Here is a 15,872-nt window from a genome sequence, read left to right as displayed (position 1 = left end):
ATGCAGCAACACAGTCTTGCTCTTGGGACACTAATGGACCAAGAAGCATTTTTAAAGTTTAAACTGTTTTTCTCCAGAACGCTGAAGGCTCCTTATCGAGAGGAGTAAGTTAGATACCTATGGGAAAATGGCACAAATACTACCCCGCCTCCCCACCCTTTCAACACTCCTCTGTCCTCAGCATGCAGGCTATGGACACAAGTCCTGCTGCAGAATGGTCCGCGTGTCTTCAGCAAACTTAACCAGAGCAAATGAGTGTTGATTTCTATATTAAACATTAGCTGTGTCACTGGACATGGGGACTTGAGTGTACAATGTGCTAGCTATCATTAGTTTTTTTTTTAATAGTTTTGTTTTGAGGTGGAGGTTCTGAAATTGGTGAATGTGTTGAACAGTTGAGAAGTAACCACTGGTTATTAGACTAATGTAGTATTTTTATAGTGGGGAAAACAAATGTTTTAAGGTGAAAGAGTTTGTGGAGGACAGATATGCTGTCCAGTTTACTGCAAACTTGTGCTACCACTTGGAGCTCGCCAAATACAAACATTTGAGCAGATTTAGTATCTCCTGTGTTGCTTTGGAGATCATTTCAGGGAAATGGTTCTCCTTAAGCCATTTTTTGCAATGGGGTAGTGCTAGAAACAGTGTTGATCTGCTCCTCTAGCCAGGAGCTGGCTCTGGCCTCAGCTACCAGCGTACATGTGCTCTGTGTGTGTTAATGCTTCACCTCTTGTCAGTGAATAGTTGGAATGATGCTGAGAAAAAGAAAGAATAGTTAAAATATTTTGTTCTTATAGCAACACGTTAGCAAGTTACTGCTGGGTTAGTGGCACCTTAAACACCCTACTAGCATCAATATGCATGACTGCCATTGGCATTTTTAAAATTCAGTCTCTTCAGGTGGTTATGCTTAGGAAGTAAGGTGTTACAGCCTTGAGCCATTCTGAATTAACAAGGGTGACTTTGAGGGTTGGGGGGGTAAGTGGGATTTACAACGGTAACTTTTGATGCATTTCAGTTGGCTGAGGGGTGCCCTAGCAATGGGGGATGAAATTGGTCAGTAGGACAGGACTCAACACCTGCTGGCAGAAGGTCCTCATCTGGGAATTTCCCACATTTTTTGTAATAGATTATTTGGCTTGATCAACATTAATTAGGCTAGAAAAGGCTTTAGAATGATCAAATTAAGTCATGATAAAGTGTGGTGACTATAAATTTAGGTCCCTATTGCACAAAAAGGTGTGGAATTCAACATCTGTAAGCAGAGCTTTTGGGTTTTCCTCTGCTCTGGTTTTCCCCACTTCCCCGAAATTTATGTGTTTGATTTACGGAGAGAGTAAAATGTGATGCTGTGTCTTTAAAGGCTAGTAATACCACATCAGTTGCATTTCCATCTCCTTATTTCTTTCAGAATGAACATAAAAATTAGTACGGGTTCAAAGGATTCCCCTTAGGTGGGAAACATGGAATTTCTGCGGATGCAAGCTCCCTCTGACAGCGCTGTAAGGAAACCCCATTGCTAGTGGAGGGGGCTGCTGATGACAGACTGGCTCTCTGCAGCCTGGAGCCAGGCAGACAGTGACTCTTTGTTAAGGCTAGCTGCTGAGCCAACTCTGTCGCTCTTCTGAAAGCAGCACGAGGCATGTGATTTCTTACTGGTTGGGAGGAAAACAATTTTTCCCTGTTTTTGCAAAATGCCGCTCTTATCTTTTCATGCATTCAGAGCTGTTTGACTTGCTTCCATGGTTACATCTTTCCATTAATTCCGGTATAAGATACAATTTCAGGAAAAAAATCACATATTTCCAATTTCTGCAATAGCCTAGCTGTTGTGGAAAAGAGAAAGTGTTGGTGGATCAAACTGCGGCTCTTAACAGGTAATTCTTTTCTCTGACTGTTATTTCTAAGAAAGCAGAACAAGTTCCTCAGGGATTATTTGAGTCTGAATCTGTAGCTCTTGCTGTTGGAGACAGCTTGAAGGACTGAGACACAAATAAGGTGATGACAAGTAAAAATAAATTGAGTAAGGGTTGATATATAAAAAGCCTAAAACTCTTTCTGTCTTCAATCCATAAGATTTCCTGAGAAAGCAATGGAGGAGTTTTGATTTTGTTTTCCTTTGTAGAAATGCTGAGGAGGAAGAACAGTAGGAAATGAAAACTTCTTCCCATCACCCCATGTTCCCCTTGCTTTAGGCTTTTTGCTCTGCATTATCAGCTCTATATTGCAGTGAATAGCGTCTTGCAAGGGCCGTTTTTTTGCTGTTTCCGCAGTAGTGTGATAGCAGTTTTATTGTGTTGAACTTGATTTTTATAGTCATTGAAATGACTATTAAAATACAGCTGTGACATTAAGCTCACTGCTATAGAAATGCTTCATAAAAGACACCCTCTTAGCAAAATTATGTTCGGTGCAATAGAGACCTTCTGCAATGGCAAGGGAAAAGCTTGAAGAAGCAGGTGACTGATGTGTCAGGCATCTTCAGATGCATCTGTGTGCAGTATGGATTGTTTCTGTTAAAATCCTCATGCAGGTATAACTGGCCTTCACTCTTGCTGGCTTTTGCATAGCAGCAGCTGAAAGCTGAAAAAGGTATTTTGATAAAGGTGCTCTTCATCCTGTAAAGGATGAAGGTCCTGAGGAACTGGCTGTGTCCATCATCCATGCCCAGTCTTCTGCTCAACCTATGTAAGAGGTGCTGCTCCCAACCCCTTGGGAAGCTCTACGCCCTATTTGATCACCAGATTGGCAACTTGTGATTGAGCATTGGTGACTGTGCACACTTTGACCATAATCTGTGCTGGTTTAGCCTGGAGCACTGTATTGGGAAGGACTTAGGTGTTTCCCTGCAATGTACATGTGGCATTAATATAGTGCCTTTCATAGGTTTGTTTAAAGATTGAGCTTGTTGCATTTGGGGATGTCTGCACCTGCTTCTGTGTTTGGCAGGGTGGTTTTGAATTGCACTGCTCTGTCTGGGACCTTTTCCTAAGGCTGTAGTTGAAGTTGATGCTGTTGCCCTCCCGTGTTGGCCATATGCTGCTGCCTTCACTGCCCTGCCATTCCTGGGTTTCCCTGATAGCTCTGTAAATAGCTCTGAGCAATTGCAGGAAAAGCGCTGAGGTTTTGAGCAAGCTGAACTCCTTGCAACTGTTGGCTGAGGGCTGAGGTGGGCGGCAGCGCTGGTCCAAGGGAAGAGGCAGGGACGTGCAGCTGGAGGCACATGAGCCAGGAACGGGTGTGGAGCTGCAGCGCTGTCAGCTTCAGTCCCTTACTGTCTCTTGGGGAACCCGTCTAACAATACAGCCTGACGGTGACTCATGACCAGTTCGTACACATTTAATACTCTGCCAGCATTGACCGCAAGCTGAACTAGTTCCTCTTCCACTTCACTGTTTAACTCTTTTTCCCTTCCTTCCTTCTTGCGCCCAGGAGATCCTGTACTTTACTTTATGCATAGCAATATTGAAGGTCTTGCAAATTTTGCGAAGACTTCAGGTAGAGGTTGTTTTGAATGTCAGTTAACTAAAAACACAGAAGTCCTTTCTTCAGATAAGCATAGTGCATGCTCCAGCATGGTCTTTGCTGCCTTTGGGGGTGTTGCCTGTAGGCCCACCATAGCAAGAGCCGACTTATCACTTCTTAGTGTCCCCCAGTGAAATGCAGGAAATTCAAGGGAACATCAAACCTCACTCACTTTGTGATTCTGCATTACCCGAAGACAGATGCCAAGACATCTGCCTCTGGATAATGTTTTCTGTTTGTCTAACTCAGCATCTTGCTTTTCCTACAAAAGCCAGTGTTAAGAGCTCCGGGGTGGTGTGATTACTTCTAGCATGCAATGTGTTTCAGTTAATGGACTTTTTAATATTAAAAATCGATTTGAATGTTCTTGATTGTGCTTCTTGTTAGCTATGCATTATGGCACATTATTAATGCTGTTACAGTCAATAATGATATCTTTTTTTTTTTTTTACACTACTTTCAGCTTAATACCCTCAGTACTTAGTGGTGAAGTACTCTGAATACAGATTAAGCAGCAAGAAGGAGGGAGATAGCTGTGTAAAAGAGTGAATTGGCATCTTACTTCATTAGCTCCCTAAAAATAAAGTATTTGGCTTAAAAGAGGGGAGGAGGAAAAGCGAGAACCTTAAACTGCTTCTTGAAAATCTTGGATAGGTCCAGAACTCTTCATTTATTTATTTATTCATTAATTAATGCAGAAAGGACAAGTGTGCATGTTGTTCTGTCCTACTTGAGCTCTCCCTGCAGGATTCAGCAACAGGGTGGTTACGCTCCTGGAAGGCAACGTGACTGAAGTTTGGGTATTGGTCTGGATTTATGAATTTTCCTCAGTTTATTAATTCTTGTTGGGTAGTGGTAAGACACCAGATGCGTTGCAAAACATATTGCTCCCCTGTGTTGCCATCTGTTATAAAACCTGACATGTCTAGTTATGTTTATAGAGGCTTGGGTGGTCCTTCACTCTCTAAGCTGTGCTCAGCCAGCAGTCAATGCTGCACCTGTGCTTAGGTTCTCTAAATGCAGAATTTATCCCTGTGTATGTTGACTGGTTTCCTTTTGAGTGTTTTGTGCCCTCATTTTGGAAGAGGGAGGGCAGGCTGTCATTGCAGGGATTTCAGTTTGAGAGGTGCCAGAGTCCAGGTTCAGGATTCATTCGCCCTCAACAAATGTTGCTCATGGAGGAGGAGTGTTCCTGCGTTCACATGGAAATACAGTTTCAGATGAACCAAGGTGTGTTTCAGGAATTTGCTGCTCAGGTGGAAGATGGGAGGAAGGAAGGGTCTCCATGTTGTAAGGGAAAATGAGAGTAAGTCTTTACCCTCTACTTAACCTTGCTGGCTTTAGACTGGTCCTGCTGGAGTGATACCTGTGATAAAAGTCTCATTCATGGATGTAATCAGTAAGATCTAGTGTGTGACTGGGGAGGAGGAACCACGAGCTTGGTTCCACCACTTCTTCGTTAGTTTGGTAGTAACTGTTCTAGTTTAAGAGTTTCTTTAGGAAATTGTTTGTATGACAGAATAACTAGAATATTGAGAAAGAACTAGTGAACAAAGCTTGGTGAGACCAGGAATAACAAAACACAAAGTGTCTTCAGTAAGGCTGGAAGACCTACTGTCAGTTAACACACATGAAATCATCCTCAAACAAATCTTATGTGCAACACCTGACTCATGCTTCTTTTTTCTTCTTCCTTCTCCGTTAGCCTCAGCTGTAAAAACTAGAAACTTGTCTGGGTAAGTAACAGAGGAATAAGGAGTCTCTCTAATACTGAAAGCAACAACCACTTTAGTTTTAGAGAAGAGGAAATCCTTCAGGTTTCTTTTATTTGTAATACTAGAGAATTTGCAGGAGACTTTGCTTTCACCCCTGTGATTTCAGTGTACTTTTATGGAAAAAGCACAATTACGATTGTTGGTTTGTTTTTTTTTTTAAAAGACAGTGTGAAATAAAGCTGATAATGTGTTAAATGTAGTTTGCTTTCTTTTAGGAGTGTGGAACAGTTAATACAGCCTTTTATGTGAAGTTATTCCATGGAATGTTACTTGTAATATTTTTGTGGTATCTTAAGATATCTCAGCTTTCATACAGTCAGAGAAAAGCTTCTTCAGTAGATACTGATGTTACCTTTGTTTGCCTTTTCCTCCTCCTCCCCACCCTGTCTGTCACCCCTCTCTAATTCTTCTAGTGTTACACTCCTCATTTTTCAAATGCATGCAGATTAATGAGTGCAGTTCAGTAGAGGTGTTTGTTTTGTATTCTTTAACAGTAAATGGCTTTTTAGTGCAATTACTGTAATGTCCTATTCATTCTTCCTTCCTTTATCAGCTCTTAGAGTTGAAAAAATTGCTCTATGCCCACACTAATCCTTTGCTTCTGGCACTTCGGTACTTCTGCGTAGATGTGCTGTGTGGTTGCAGTGGGAGGAGGAAGAGAGCACCGAGCGCCTTTACCCAGAGAGTCACTCTGCTGAAAGCACAGCTGATGAGGAAAAATATCTTTGGTGGTGCTGAAACCTTCTGTCCTGTGGTGTGGGGTTGAGAAGTGGCTTCAGGGTGTTTTTGTCACTGTGATGTTTTTCTTTGTGTTTTCTCTCTTGCCATCCTCGTTCTGCTTGTTATGTCTCAGGACTGAAACCCAAAGTTCACCGATATGTTTGCTGGATGCTCTTTAGCCTTCATGTCAGCTCACTCTGCCTCGACTAACTAACAGATGTGCTAAATCCATATGCTGCTGGTTTTGTTCAGTGCATATCTCAAGAGCCACAACTACTCTATGCGTTGGCAGCAAGTCCCCTAAAATTATTAGGGGCTTTCCCTGTCATGAAGAGTTTTGGTTTATGTCTGTTTTTATAAGCAGGTTAAATATAAAGACTGCACCTGAAATGGTGTGTTTGGAAGCTGCTGCAAGTGTACCGATAACGTGGTTGTCAAGGAAATATAGTCTATAGGTGTGATGTTGCAAATGTAATGGTCCCCCACAGCTCTAGATTAAATGAGCCATAGTTAACAATGCTTAGAACTGGAAAATAAAGCTCTTTATTTCTTTGTCCACAACTCTGAGGAAATGTTGTGGTCCTTCTTCTCTGCAGGCTAACCTTATAAGTTGAAAATGTCAGATGCAGGTGTCTGGGAGATATGTAGCTCATGCCAGAGACATCAGAGAGCAACTGCCTCCTTTATCTTCACAAGGGTCTTCTGCAGGGAGGGCAGTCCTCTTCTGGAAGGAGGTCACCTTTACAGGTGACTTCCTTGCTCATTTAAAGCTGACGGCTGTATACTGGCCTGGAGGAACCTGGTAGTTCCTCTGTAGTGCAGGCTGTAGAGCAGGCTGAAGGAAGCAGCGGTGGGTTGCAGGAGCCTGAGCTCACTCCTGTATACCTTCTGTGAAAAGGCAGCGTGTTTGCAGCTCAGAAAGCAGCATCTTTCCTGAGCTCCAGTGACTGGTATCTCGTCTGCATGGTCTCGTTAAGTTACCTCTATCACAGATGTATCCCATAAGGAGAAAATGCGTTGTAAATAGCACTCTTCTAAATGGTAAGGGATGAAAGTATTTGGTTGCAATAGAGAAGCTTAGCTGTGCCTCTGCAGTTGAAGTTTATTAGAGAGGATAAAAAGTAGTATCTGTGCATGGATGAAGAGCACCAGGATGCTGTATTAGTGTTAACCATGAGGTTAACTTGCACTGGCTAGGTCGTAGTCATAAACGTTTTGATGCTTGAGGAACTGTGCTTTTTATCCTGCTTGTACATTGTAGCAAAGGTTTTTCTAACTTACTGGGCTGCATAACTTCTTTGCCAAAACAGTGAGCTTTGATTGTCAGTTCAAGTATGATGTGGAGGCCTGACATTAACTAGTGTAAATATTCCTAATGCTTCGTTCAGCTTAGAGGTCTCCAAGCTGAGAATCTGTCATACTGAGAACTGGATTTTCCAAATTAAGCTTCAGTTACTTCAGTTATAACTTCATATTTTATTTTTTTTTACTTCAGGCTTTTAAATATTTAAAGTGGTGACTCAGAATACAGTTGATCAGACAAAATATAAGCATGCCCGTTTCATGCTTTATTCCTCTGAATTTTGTCTTTCCCTTTAATTAAAGCCTTGTTTGCTCCAGTCAAACATTTTATCTGTCATAACATCTTTTGATGTCACTCTACATAAAAAGTACCCTTAGAGGGAGTTACCTGCTAGCTTACACAGGAGTATGCAGTGTAGTTCGAGCCTTGTTTTGTAATCATAGAGGTGGAATGCACTTTATAGTTATTTTGGTTGTTTGCTTCATCTGTCAACGCTGCTGCAAGCCAAAAACGTGATTTCTCTTTCTCTCTCTTTTTTTTTTTTTTTTTTAAATGGCTTTTTTCTTTGTTTTGTTTTGTAGATATATTTTTCACACATGTGTATTTTTAAAGGTGAGTCTTCCCTCCATGGCCATTGCTCCTCACTCAGTTCATGTCAGTGGGAGCTGTTGTGGGCAGTGATTACCACTTGATGGCTGTTTGTCGTCTTCTGTTGAAAGAATTGGTCATTAGAGTGAAGCTCCTGTTATGTGACTCTCCTTGTTATCACAGACACCAGTTAACACCCTTGGATGTAAATTTTAATGTCTTTTATTAATAGCTGCCTTTGATTCTTAGTGTTATTCCATTTAAATGTTTGAGAAACGCTAAGCTAAGCTGAAGTGTGAATTGAGTACAGGACTGTTTCTAATCTGTCGTAATGTGAATTTTTCCTCCTTGGGATGTCTGGTACGAGGCAGCGAGATTGCTCATCCGGGTCCCAAAGCTGGGAGACTTGAGTTGGATTCATTTTCAGATGTGTTGAGCACATACGGGTCCTCTTGGCTCTAGTGACAGGTGTGAGCATCAAAGGGATCTAAGTAAATACCCGAAGGATGCAGTTAGGTGTTGAACTCCAGCCACCCAAGGTTTGGAGGAGTTAGTATTGACTGTGTAACTTTGTCTTCCCTGGTATGTGCTAAAACTGAACTGAAAACATTTCTAATGAGTGTTATCGAGCAGACTGTCCTGCATGCCATGTATTCACCATTGTTAACATCCCTCTGCTCAGAGCAGTCTAAAATGTTGATATTTGTTAACGTGTTTTTCACAGAACCCTCTTCTCCTGCAGAATAGCAATTATGGTTTTAAAATATTCTGTGCCAGATACCAAGGAGGGAGGGTTTATCTCTTTAATAATGAAAAAGTTAACAAAAACATTAAAACAGGAATAGCTAGTTTGGCTTGTTTTGATGTCAAGAAAACCATATTACTTTCTAAAGCCTTAATTTAAATACTGTTGATATTAGTCTCTGCAATGCACTTGACCTTTATTCTTTTTACTCTGAAATGTCCTTTCCTCTGCTTATAATCTTACACTGTATACCGTTTTCTCTTCCAAATTGCTTTTTCTTTATTTTTTTCATTTTTGCACTCAGATATATTTATTTACTTCTGTAGTCTGTCAAGCAAGAGGAGTAGCACAGAGAAAAGGAACAAGGCAACCCGTCATGTATTCGTTGTTCTTAGAGTTGTAAGCTGGAATTCGATGAATTCTGGTGAGAATAAATAGTAAGTCCTGGGGGTTGAAAATGAGGTGATGACCATGGTTGGAGGCAGCGCCAGGCACTGTGCCCAGTCCTTGTGGTGGGATTAGACCTCCTCACTTGCCCACTTACGTGTTGCTTGCATCTCTACTTGGGGCTAAACAGATTATCAGATTTGAGGAAAGTATTTTTCTCCAGTTACCAGTTCTTATCAATGGAATTTATATTGTTGATCTTGTGTGTAATACAGGCTCTAGCTTGCTGCTTAGGACTCCTCTGGAACAGGAGAAAACTGGGTTGATAAGTGAGGGTGCTTTCTGGGTCGGATGTCTCATTGCCTTTAAACTGTGGCTTTTGGCCTTTTGCTGGGTCAGTTTGAGGGTTTTTGGAAGTGCTTTGTGACCTGTAATGAGTGTGGCATGTGGTGTTAATGTCCTGTGAACTCTTTTGGTCTGAACAGTGAAGGTTTCCTGTAACTTACCCAGGTCTTCCTCTTCAGAGTGTCCCACTGGAGTGCTTGTGACCAGTGCTGCACACCAGCCCTGGCCATGGAGCTAATATAGAAGGGAAAGCAAGTGGATATCTGAGGGGTGGTAGAAAGTTTTGAGGTAACAATCATATTCTAGAAATACTTCCACTCCCCGAAGAGTTATGACAAATAATAAGAAATGTTGAGTCTCTGATGTTTTTAAAAAGCTATCCTTTGACACTGCATTCTATACTCAAAGAAGCACAGCCCTTTATGTATTCAAAATGTAAAGATGAGAAGCCTAGCTCCTCATGGTGGAGGAGGAAGACTACTTTTGCCATTTCATTAGTTAAGAATAGTATATAAAATGCCTTTGAACTTGGTAACCTCACTGGAGGGAGTAACTACAGGTGCAGAAACCTTTATGGGTCCACCTTGACTATAGTTCATTAACGTCAGTCTTGTGAAGTACTCGAGTTACTGTCTTTGATCATGAGGATGCTACTTCGTCTTGGAAGATTTTGTTTCTTACAGTTTGCTCCATATGAAATATAAAAATGAAGTTTAGGAGTCGTAACACTTTTGGTTTTCAGTTTATTAATATATTTTTCCAACAAAACATAGTTTGCAGTGTAATTTGTCAGATAAATTTCTGGACATTGCTAATCTCAGTGCTCAGAGCTTCCAGATTTCCTTTTGGGAAGGGTAGGGAGATCTTTAAATGACTGGGTTTTTGGGTTTTTTTGGTTTTTTTTTTTTTTTTGGTTGTAGTTTGTCTTCTGAAGATGGCAGTTCTCAAAAGTTCTGCTTTCTTGTCAGCCAATCATTTAAAAAACAACTCACCCCACCCCCACCCCCCCATGATTTCTATTTGTTGGTGATGATGTAACTTCATCGGTGAGTGGGGTAACACATCTTTTCCATTTGAATTATCTCTGGTAGTACATACCTGGCTACTGTTTTTTTCAAAGCAAACAGATTTTTGTTCTCTCCGAAGTTACTCCTTGGCCAGGAGTGAAGTCTGGGCATTCATGGCCATGAGGCAGGAGCTGCTTTCAGCACTCTTTGTTTTGCAGTTGACTTCATTGCCAGCTGAAGGTGTTCGTTCAGTGCTCCCTCAAGGAAGGTGAATGTGGGTGGAAGCTGACCACTGGTCTGGGGGACAATGACAAGCAGACTCTTCAAGGGTTGAGCTGGAACTCATGACCTACAATGAAGTCACTTTTGGAATATACACAGCTGTGAGGTTTGCTATTTAGGTGCATCTAAACAAATCTGAAAATTTTCTCTTGGTCCAGAATCCTTTCTTCCCTGTTTTAGGTCTCCAGTATTGACACCAGCTGTGTCTGATGCGAGGGTCCATCAGATCTCTTGTATGTTGCACCTCCTGCTACTTATACTGGATGGTAGAACTCCAGGCTTTTTCTGAATTCGGCACTGGAAAGGGAAATGGTTTTCACTATATTGTCACTCCTCACCCTGCTTGTGTCTGGAGCCACTCAGAAATATTTGTGAAAACCGATACATTTGGTGAATTTTCAGGTTGTGGTGGTGCAGGCTGTGGATGCTGTCAGGGCTTGCTAATGAGTAAAGTATGATAACTTGACTATAATACTATAGAATGGGGGATAGGACTAATCTTTCCCATGAACACAGGTGGGTTGATACCATTACCTCTGGCACTCAGGAATTCTGAAATCCTGTTGTTTCTAAATATAGTGTGTTTGCAGTAGATTAATGAAGTGACCGAGAAATCATTCTTTAATATTAGTGGTGGTAATTTGAGTTTTCTGAAGACACTTTGTAGGCTTTCTGTATGTTGAGCTGACAGTAACAGACAATGCAGTTCATTACGGAACTGCATAAAATTGACACAAAGTGCTGGAAGACAGGCAAATACAACAAAAGATTATTTGAATGTGGTGTTATGAAGAAGGAAAGCATTATAAACAGAGTGAGGGACTATGTTCAGAAAGTATACTTGTTGCTTTTTGAGATTTGTTACAAGGGGAATGTTAATGGATTAAAGGACTTGCCCAAATTTTTACAATTTTTTTTTTTTTTTTATGAAATCCTTTACGAAAAGGTTGAAAACGGCAAGTGAGTAATAAAACCAATTATGTGGAGAAACTAAAATCCTGGAAGTTATGTTTTTTTGCATGTGCTAATAGCAGTGTTTCCTTTCTCTAGCTCTCTACAACTATGATGCGAGGGGACCAGATGAACTTTCTTTACAAATAGGTGACACTGTGCACATACTAGAAACATATGAAGGTAAGCTGGCAAAAGTTACATTTAAAAACATTGGTTTTGCAATTGCATTTCTTTTTTGTTTGTGACCTTCTCGTGTTATCAGGTGATTAATTACTTTCTTGCCAAAGGACCAAATGCCTTATTTCTAATGAACACAGAATTAACCAATGCTATGTGTGAATGAAGACACGTGTGGTCGATAATGGTGAATAACCAATTCCTTTTCTATGGAAGATGGATGTTTTGCACAGCTTTATTTTTATGGAACTATTGTAGCAATTACCCTATGTTACAGAAATGATAGATGCTCTTTGGATACTCTTGGGTAATACAAAAGAGCCTGCGGCTAAAAGAAGTTTAATCTGAATTTGAAAGTCACCTGGGTCCTAAATTATTTATATTTCTCCCATAAGATGGGTACATGTGTTACAGTGCTGTGGACTGCTTTTAGGCTTTTGAGATGCTTTGCTTGTTTTGATATGAACGTATAGAAACATTATGTGTACCAAAATCTTTCCTCCTTGATCCATGTAAAAGGGAATTTGCATGTTGCATTTGATAATCAGCAGAATGTGAAAACTGTCATAATGCTTTTTGGGTCTTGCTTAATCCAGTACTGAGCCAAGCAAAATACAGCTCTTTTGTTACGTCCTTGACTTGAAATTTTATGGCATGCTGCTGTTTGGAAAGGTATATAACTAAACTGTCTTTGTTTAAAATATTGTAATACTTTTTGTCCTGGGAAAGTGTGATTTACTTAAATATATTGATTTAATTTGTTCCTCTAGACATTGATCTTTTGATACATCTGTGTGATAAATTTGTTTTAGAAACTGACTTAATAGGATTTTTTTATTGTTATATTTACTGAAACAAATAATGCTGTTTCAACAAAAGTAACAAGCTCTACTCATCACTGTGCAAATTATTTTTCTTTCTGTTCCTGGGCTAGCATTTTCTTAGAGTTCAGCTTGCTGCTGCAATGCTAAGTTTGACTTGAACCAAAGTAATCTTTCTGTTATTTGACATTATGTGCTTTAATAAAAATCTAATAATGCAAACATTTTAAATGCAAATTGAATGGTTTAAATATTGTGCAGCTTTGTACTTTTATAAAAATAGTTCTATTTAATGCATGTGGGAGAAACTGAATCCTGAATAGGGTATGTGAAACCACATCGAATGATGACTGCTGCCAACTAAGTGGGGTAATGGAATGACGCACTTTTCCCCTGTACTTCAAGAAAGACCTTCACACTTGCATGTTTGTTAGGCTTCAAGCACATGGGATGAGTTCATTTTAAAATAAATGCAAATAAGTTAGTGTTCTTCCAAACATTTTATGCAATGATTGCTCGTTATGTACCTGCTGTGATGGGAAGTCAGATGCCATAATTCTTCTCTCTTGTTCACAGAGCTGCCAGTATTAGGTAATTATTTGACCTTTTTGATCTCAAAGTTCCTCTATGCAAAATTTCTGTAGACTGTGTCCCAGGAGGTTTCGTACTGTATGCACAAACACCCAGGTGTACACGTGGGAGCTTCCCTGCCATCGGTCCTGTCCATGTCAGGGTTGCGTTAGGCTGCAGTGGGATGGGTCAGTCTGAAGAAAAGTCCCCTAATAATAGGAGAATGGGACAGAAAAGTCATTTGAAGAGTCAGTCATGCCTTTTTGCTAAGGATCTGCGATTCTGCTTCTCAAAGGTCTACCCTTTTCCCTGTATTTAAGATTGCAGGGAAAAAAGTAGTCGTCTTCCATTGATATCTGCTGTATTATGCATTCTGCTCTTCACTTCCTACTCCAGAATTGTTACTATTCTGCAATAATTTTCTGCAGTAATTATAAAGTGAGGGGTACTTTTAAAGACTTATATATGTCCGTGGGCTTTGAAGTGGTAGATTGTAGTTGTTTTTTTCGGTTTGTCCCCACCCCCTGAGTAGTCTTTGTCTATAAAAGCTTATGGCAAATCCTTGCTCAGTTGAAAGACTCTTCTCTCTGCAGATGAAAGAAGCTGAGAAGCTGGGGTGGCTTGGTCTTGTATGTGTAGTCTAGAAGACCTTTTTTAAGGACTGACAGGTGTCTGTAGGTTATCATGTTGCTATCATGTACTGGAATACATTGCTAAGATGGACTTTGCTTATGTGTTTAAAAGATTATTTTTTTTTTTTTACCTGTATGTAGAACCTATTCTGGAATTCGTTTTTATTACTAAAACATTATAGTCTTTTAAAATTTCATTGCAGAAAACTCTTCCCCCCACCCCACTCTGGAACACAGGAAAAAGTTAGTCCAAATAATGCAATATGCAGATCCTGTAAAGTTGCAGGCTTGCTGTAAACAGCCTATATTTTTTTATAGGAGTTAAGAGATTGGAAATGAATGTGCGCATTTTACTGTTAAATCTTAAAGTTTCTGTTCTTCCAGGTACCAAAGCAAAGGTGAAGCTACTTTCTAGAGTAATTGATGTAGAAAGTCAAATTAATTTTTTTCTTTTGGGTAGAATTGCAGACAATTTTATTTTTCATTTAGGAAACTTCCTCTCGCTTCTTTTAATGTGAGCCTTTACAGGAAAAGCCAAACAGCAAAGCTATATGACTTCATAAATATCCCTCATCTTGCAGGAGAGAAGGGATGCACTTCATAGCAGATACCCCAAAACAAGTATTTGCCACATTTTAAATTAGTACTTTCCAGATTTTTATTGTCTTAATTCTGTTTCTTTATGTTGTTTGGTGGAATGGGCGAACAGAACATATGATCAATAACTGTGGCTAATTAAGGTGAATAGCTGTTAAATATAACAGTAAATAAGTCTCAAAACCAGGCTTGTGTGTTTGAACAGCAGTTAATTTCGGTGCTGCTGTGGGAAGGCATTTTGAGTTCCCAATTAATTATTTTCGAATAAGTTATTCTTGATGCTGTGGGAACATTTATTTGTTGGTTGCAGGTATTTTTGGGGATTTTTTTTTTTCTAATTAAATGCAACAAATACCTTATCTGGGTAACTGTGTAGTAAATAATGCATCATTCTAGACAAACAAATGCAAATTTTTTAGTATCTTTTGCAGTTTTCATAGAGACACAAGTATCTCATTGGTCCCTTTTCTTAGTTGGGCATTTATGTGGATGCCTATTTCCAACCGTTGTATCCCATAATTGTTAAGGGTGAGGCTGGAAACCTGTAAAACATCAATAAACCACTTAAAAGCCCTGGCCACTTTAGGAAAATATTTCCGCCTTCAGCCTGTTTCCTTTCACTGGCGTTTTGTCTGAAACCAAATTGGCCATGAATAGAGTGAGGAGGATCTGGAGCTCTGTGCTGTGTGCTCCAGGGAAGTGTCTGGCATCAGGTAGTTGCATTCTCTGCCCTCAGGCTTTGAACCTTTTTTTTTTTTTTTCTTTCCCCGCATGATCTCCAAAACTGCTGAGGTTACAAAATCAAGAACTACAATTAGGCAGGGCCACAGCATAGGTGGGTTAGGTGTGTCAGGATACCTTCTTAATGTCATTAACAGTCACTCATGCTCATAGATCCCTCTACCTCTTGCTTTTTTTTAGTGCAGAGGACTAAATACCACTCACCTAAAGCAGCGGCTATATTGTTTTTTCCCTTGGCCAGTGTCTGACAACAAAATATTTATTTGTGCATTGAAGAAAAATCATAGTTTTGTGACCTTAATTTCTTTAATTCATGTTTGTGAGGGAGTTGTTTTTTTTGCAGTGCCTGTCTGTATGTGGAGGAGAGCAGCCCTCATCTTACAGACGGGGAACTAAGAAACTGAAGAGTCCTTATGGTTTGGGTTAGCTAGTTAGCGATTACTTCATGTATTTCAATGATGTTGCCTTTATACGTGTGTGTTCGTGGCAAGACTCAGTGCCTCCGGTTCAACCAGTGAGAGGTAGCTCACTTTGAAAATTGGGCTCCCCATGGGCTAAATAACCAGCAACAACTTCATTTAGGTGGTGGCTGCTGGTGAAGAGCCTGGTTGGACTTGCCTGGCTGCATTAAGGACCTCTGTAGTGAGCAAGAGTGCAACCAGTTCTCCAAGGCAGACTTTGGCTCCTTTCTTACCTGCTGTCT

General features: G+C 40.2%; 1 protein-coding gene across 2 annotated transcripts in view; it reads left to right on the top strand.

The window, feature by feature from the left end:
- DOCK1 (dedicator of cytokinesis 1) overlaps positions 1–15,872 on the top strand; it is a 319,129-nt gene that overhangs the window by 12,049 nt on the left and 291,208 nt on the right. For both annotated transcript variants that reach the window (XM_037399460.1, XM_037399459.1), the window contains exon 2: positions 11,728–11,811. In XM_037399460.1, coding sequence (XP_037255357.1) covers positions 11,728–11,811 — 84 coding nt within the window. The remainder of the gene's footprint in view (positions 1–11,727; positions 11,812–15,872) is intronic.

This window comes from Falco rusticolus, chromosome 9, assembly GCF_015220075.1.
Source record: "Falco rusticolus isolate bFalRus1 chromosome 9, bFalRus1.pri, whole genome shotgun sequence".
In the NCBI taxonomy this organism is placed as follows: domain Eukaryota; kingdom Metazoa; phylum Chordata; class Aves; order Falconiformes; family Falconidae; genus Falco; species Falco rusticolus.
Note: the sequence above shows the minus strand (reverse complement) of the source record. Positions and strands in the feature narration are given on the sequence as shown.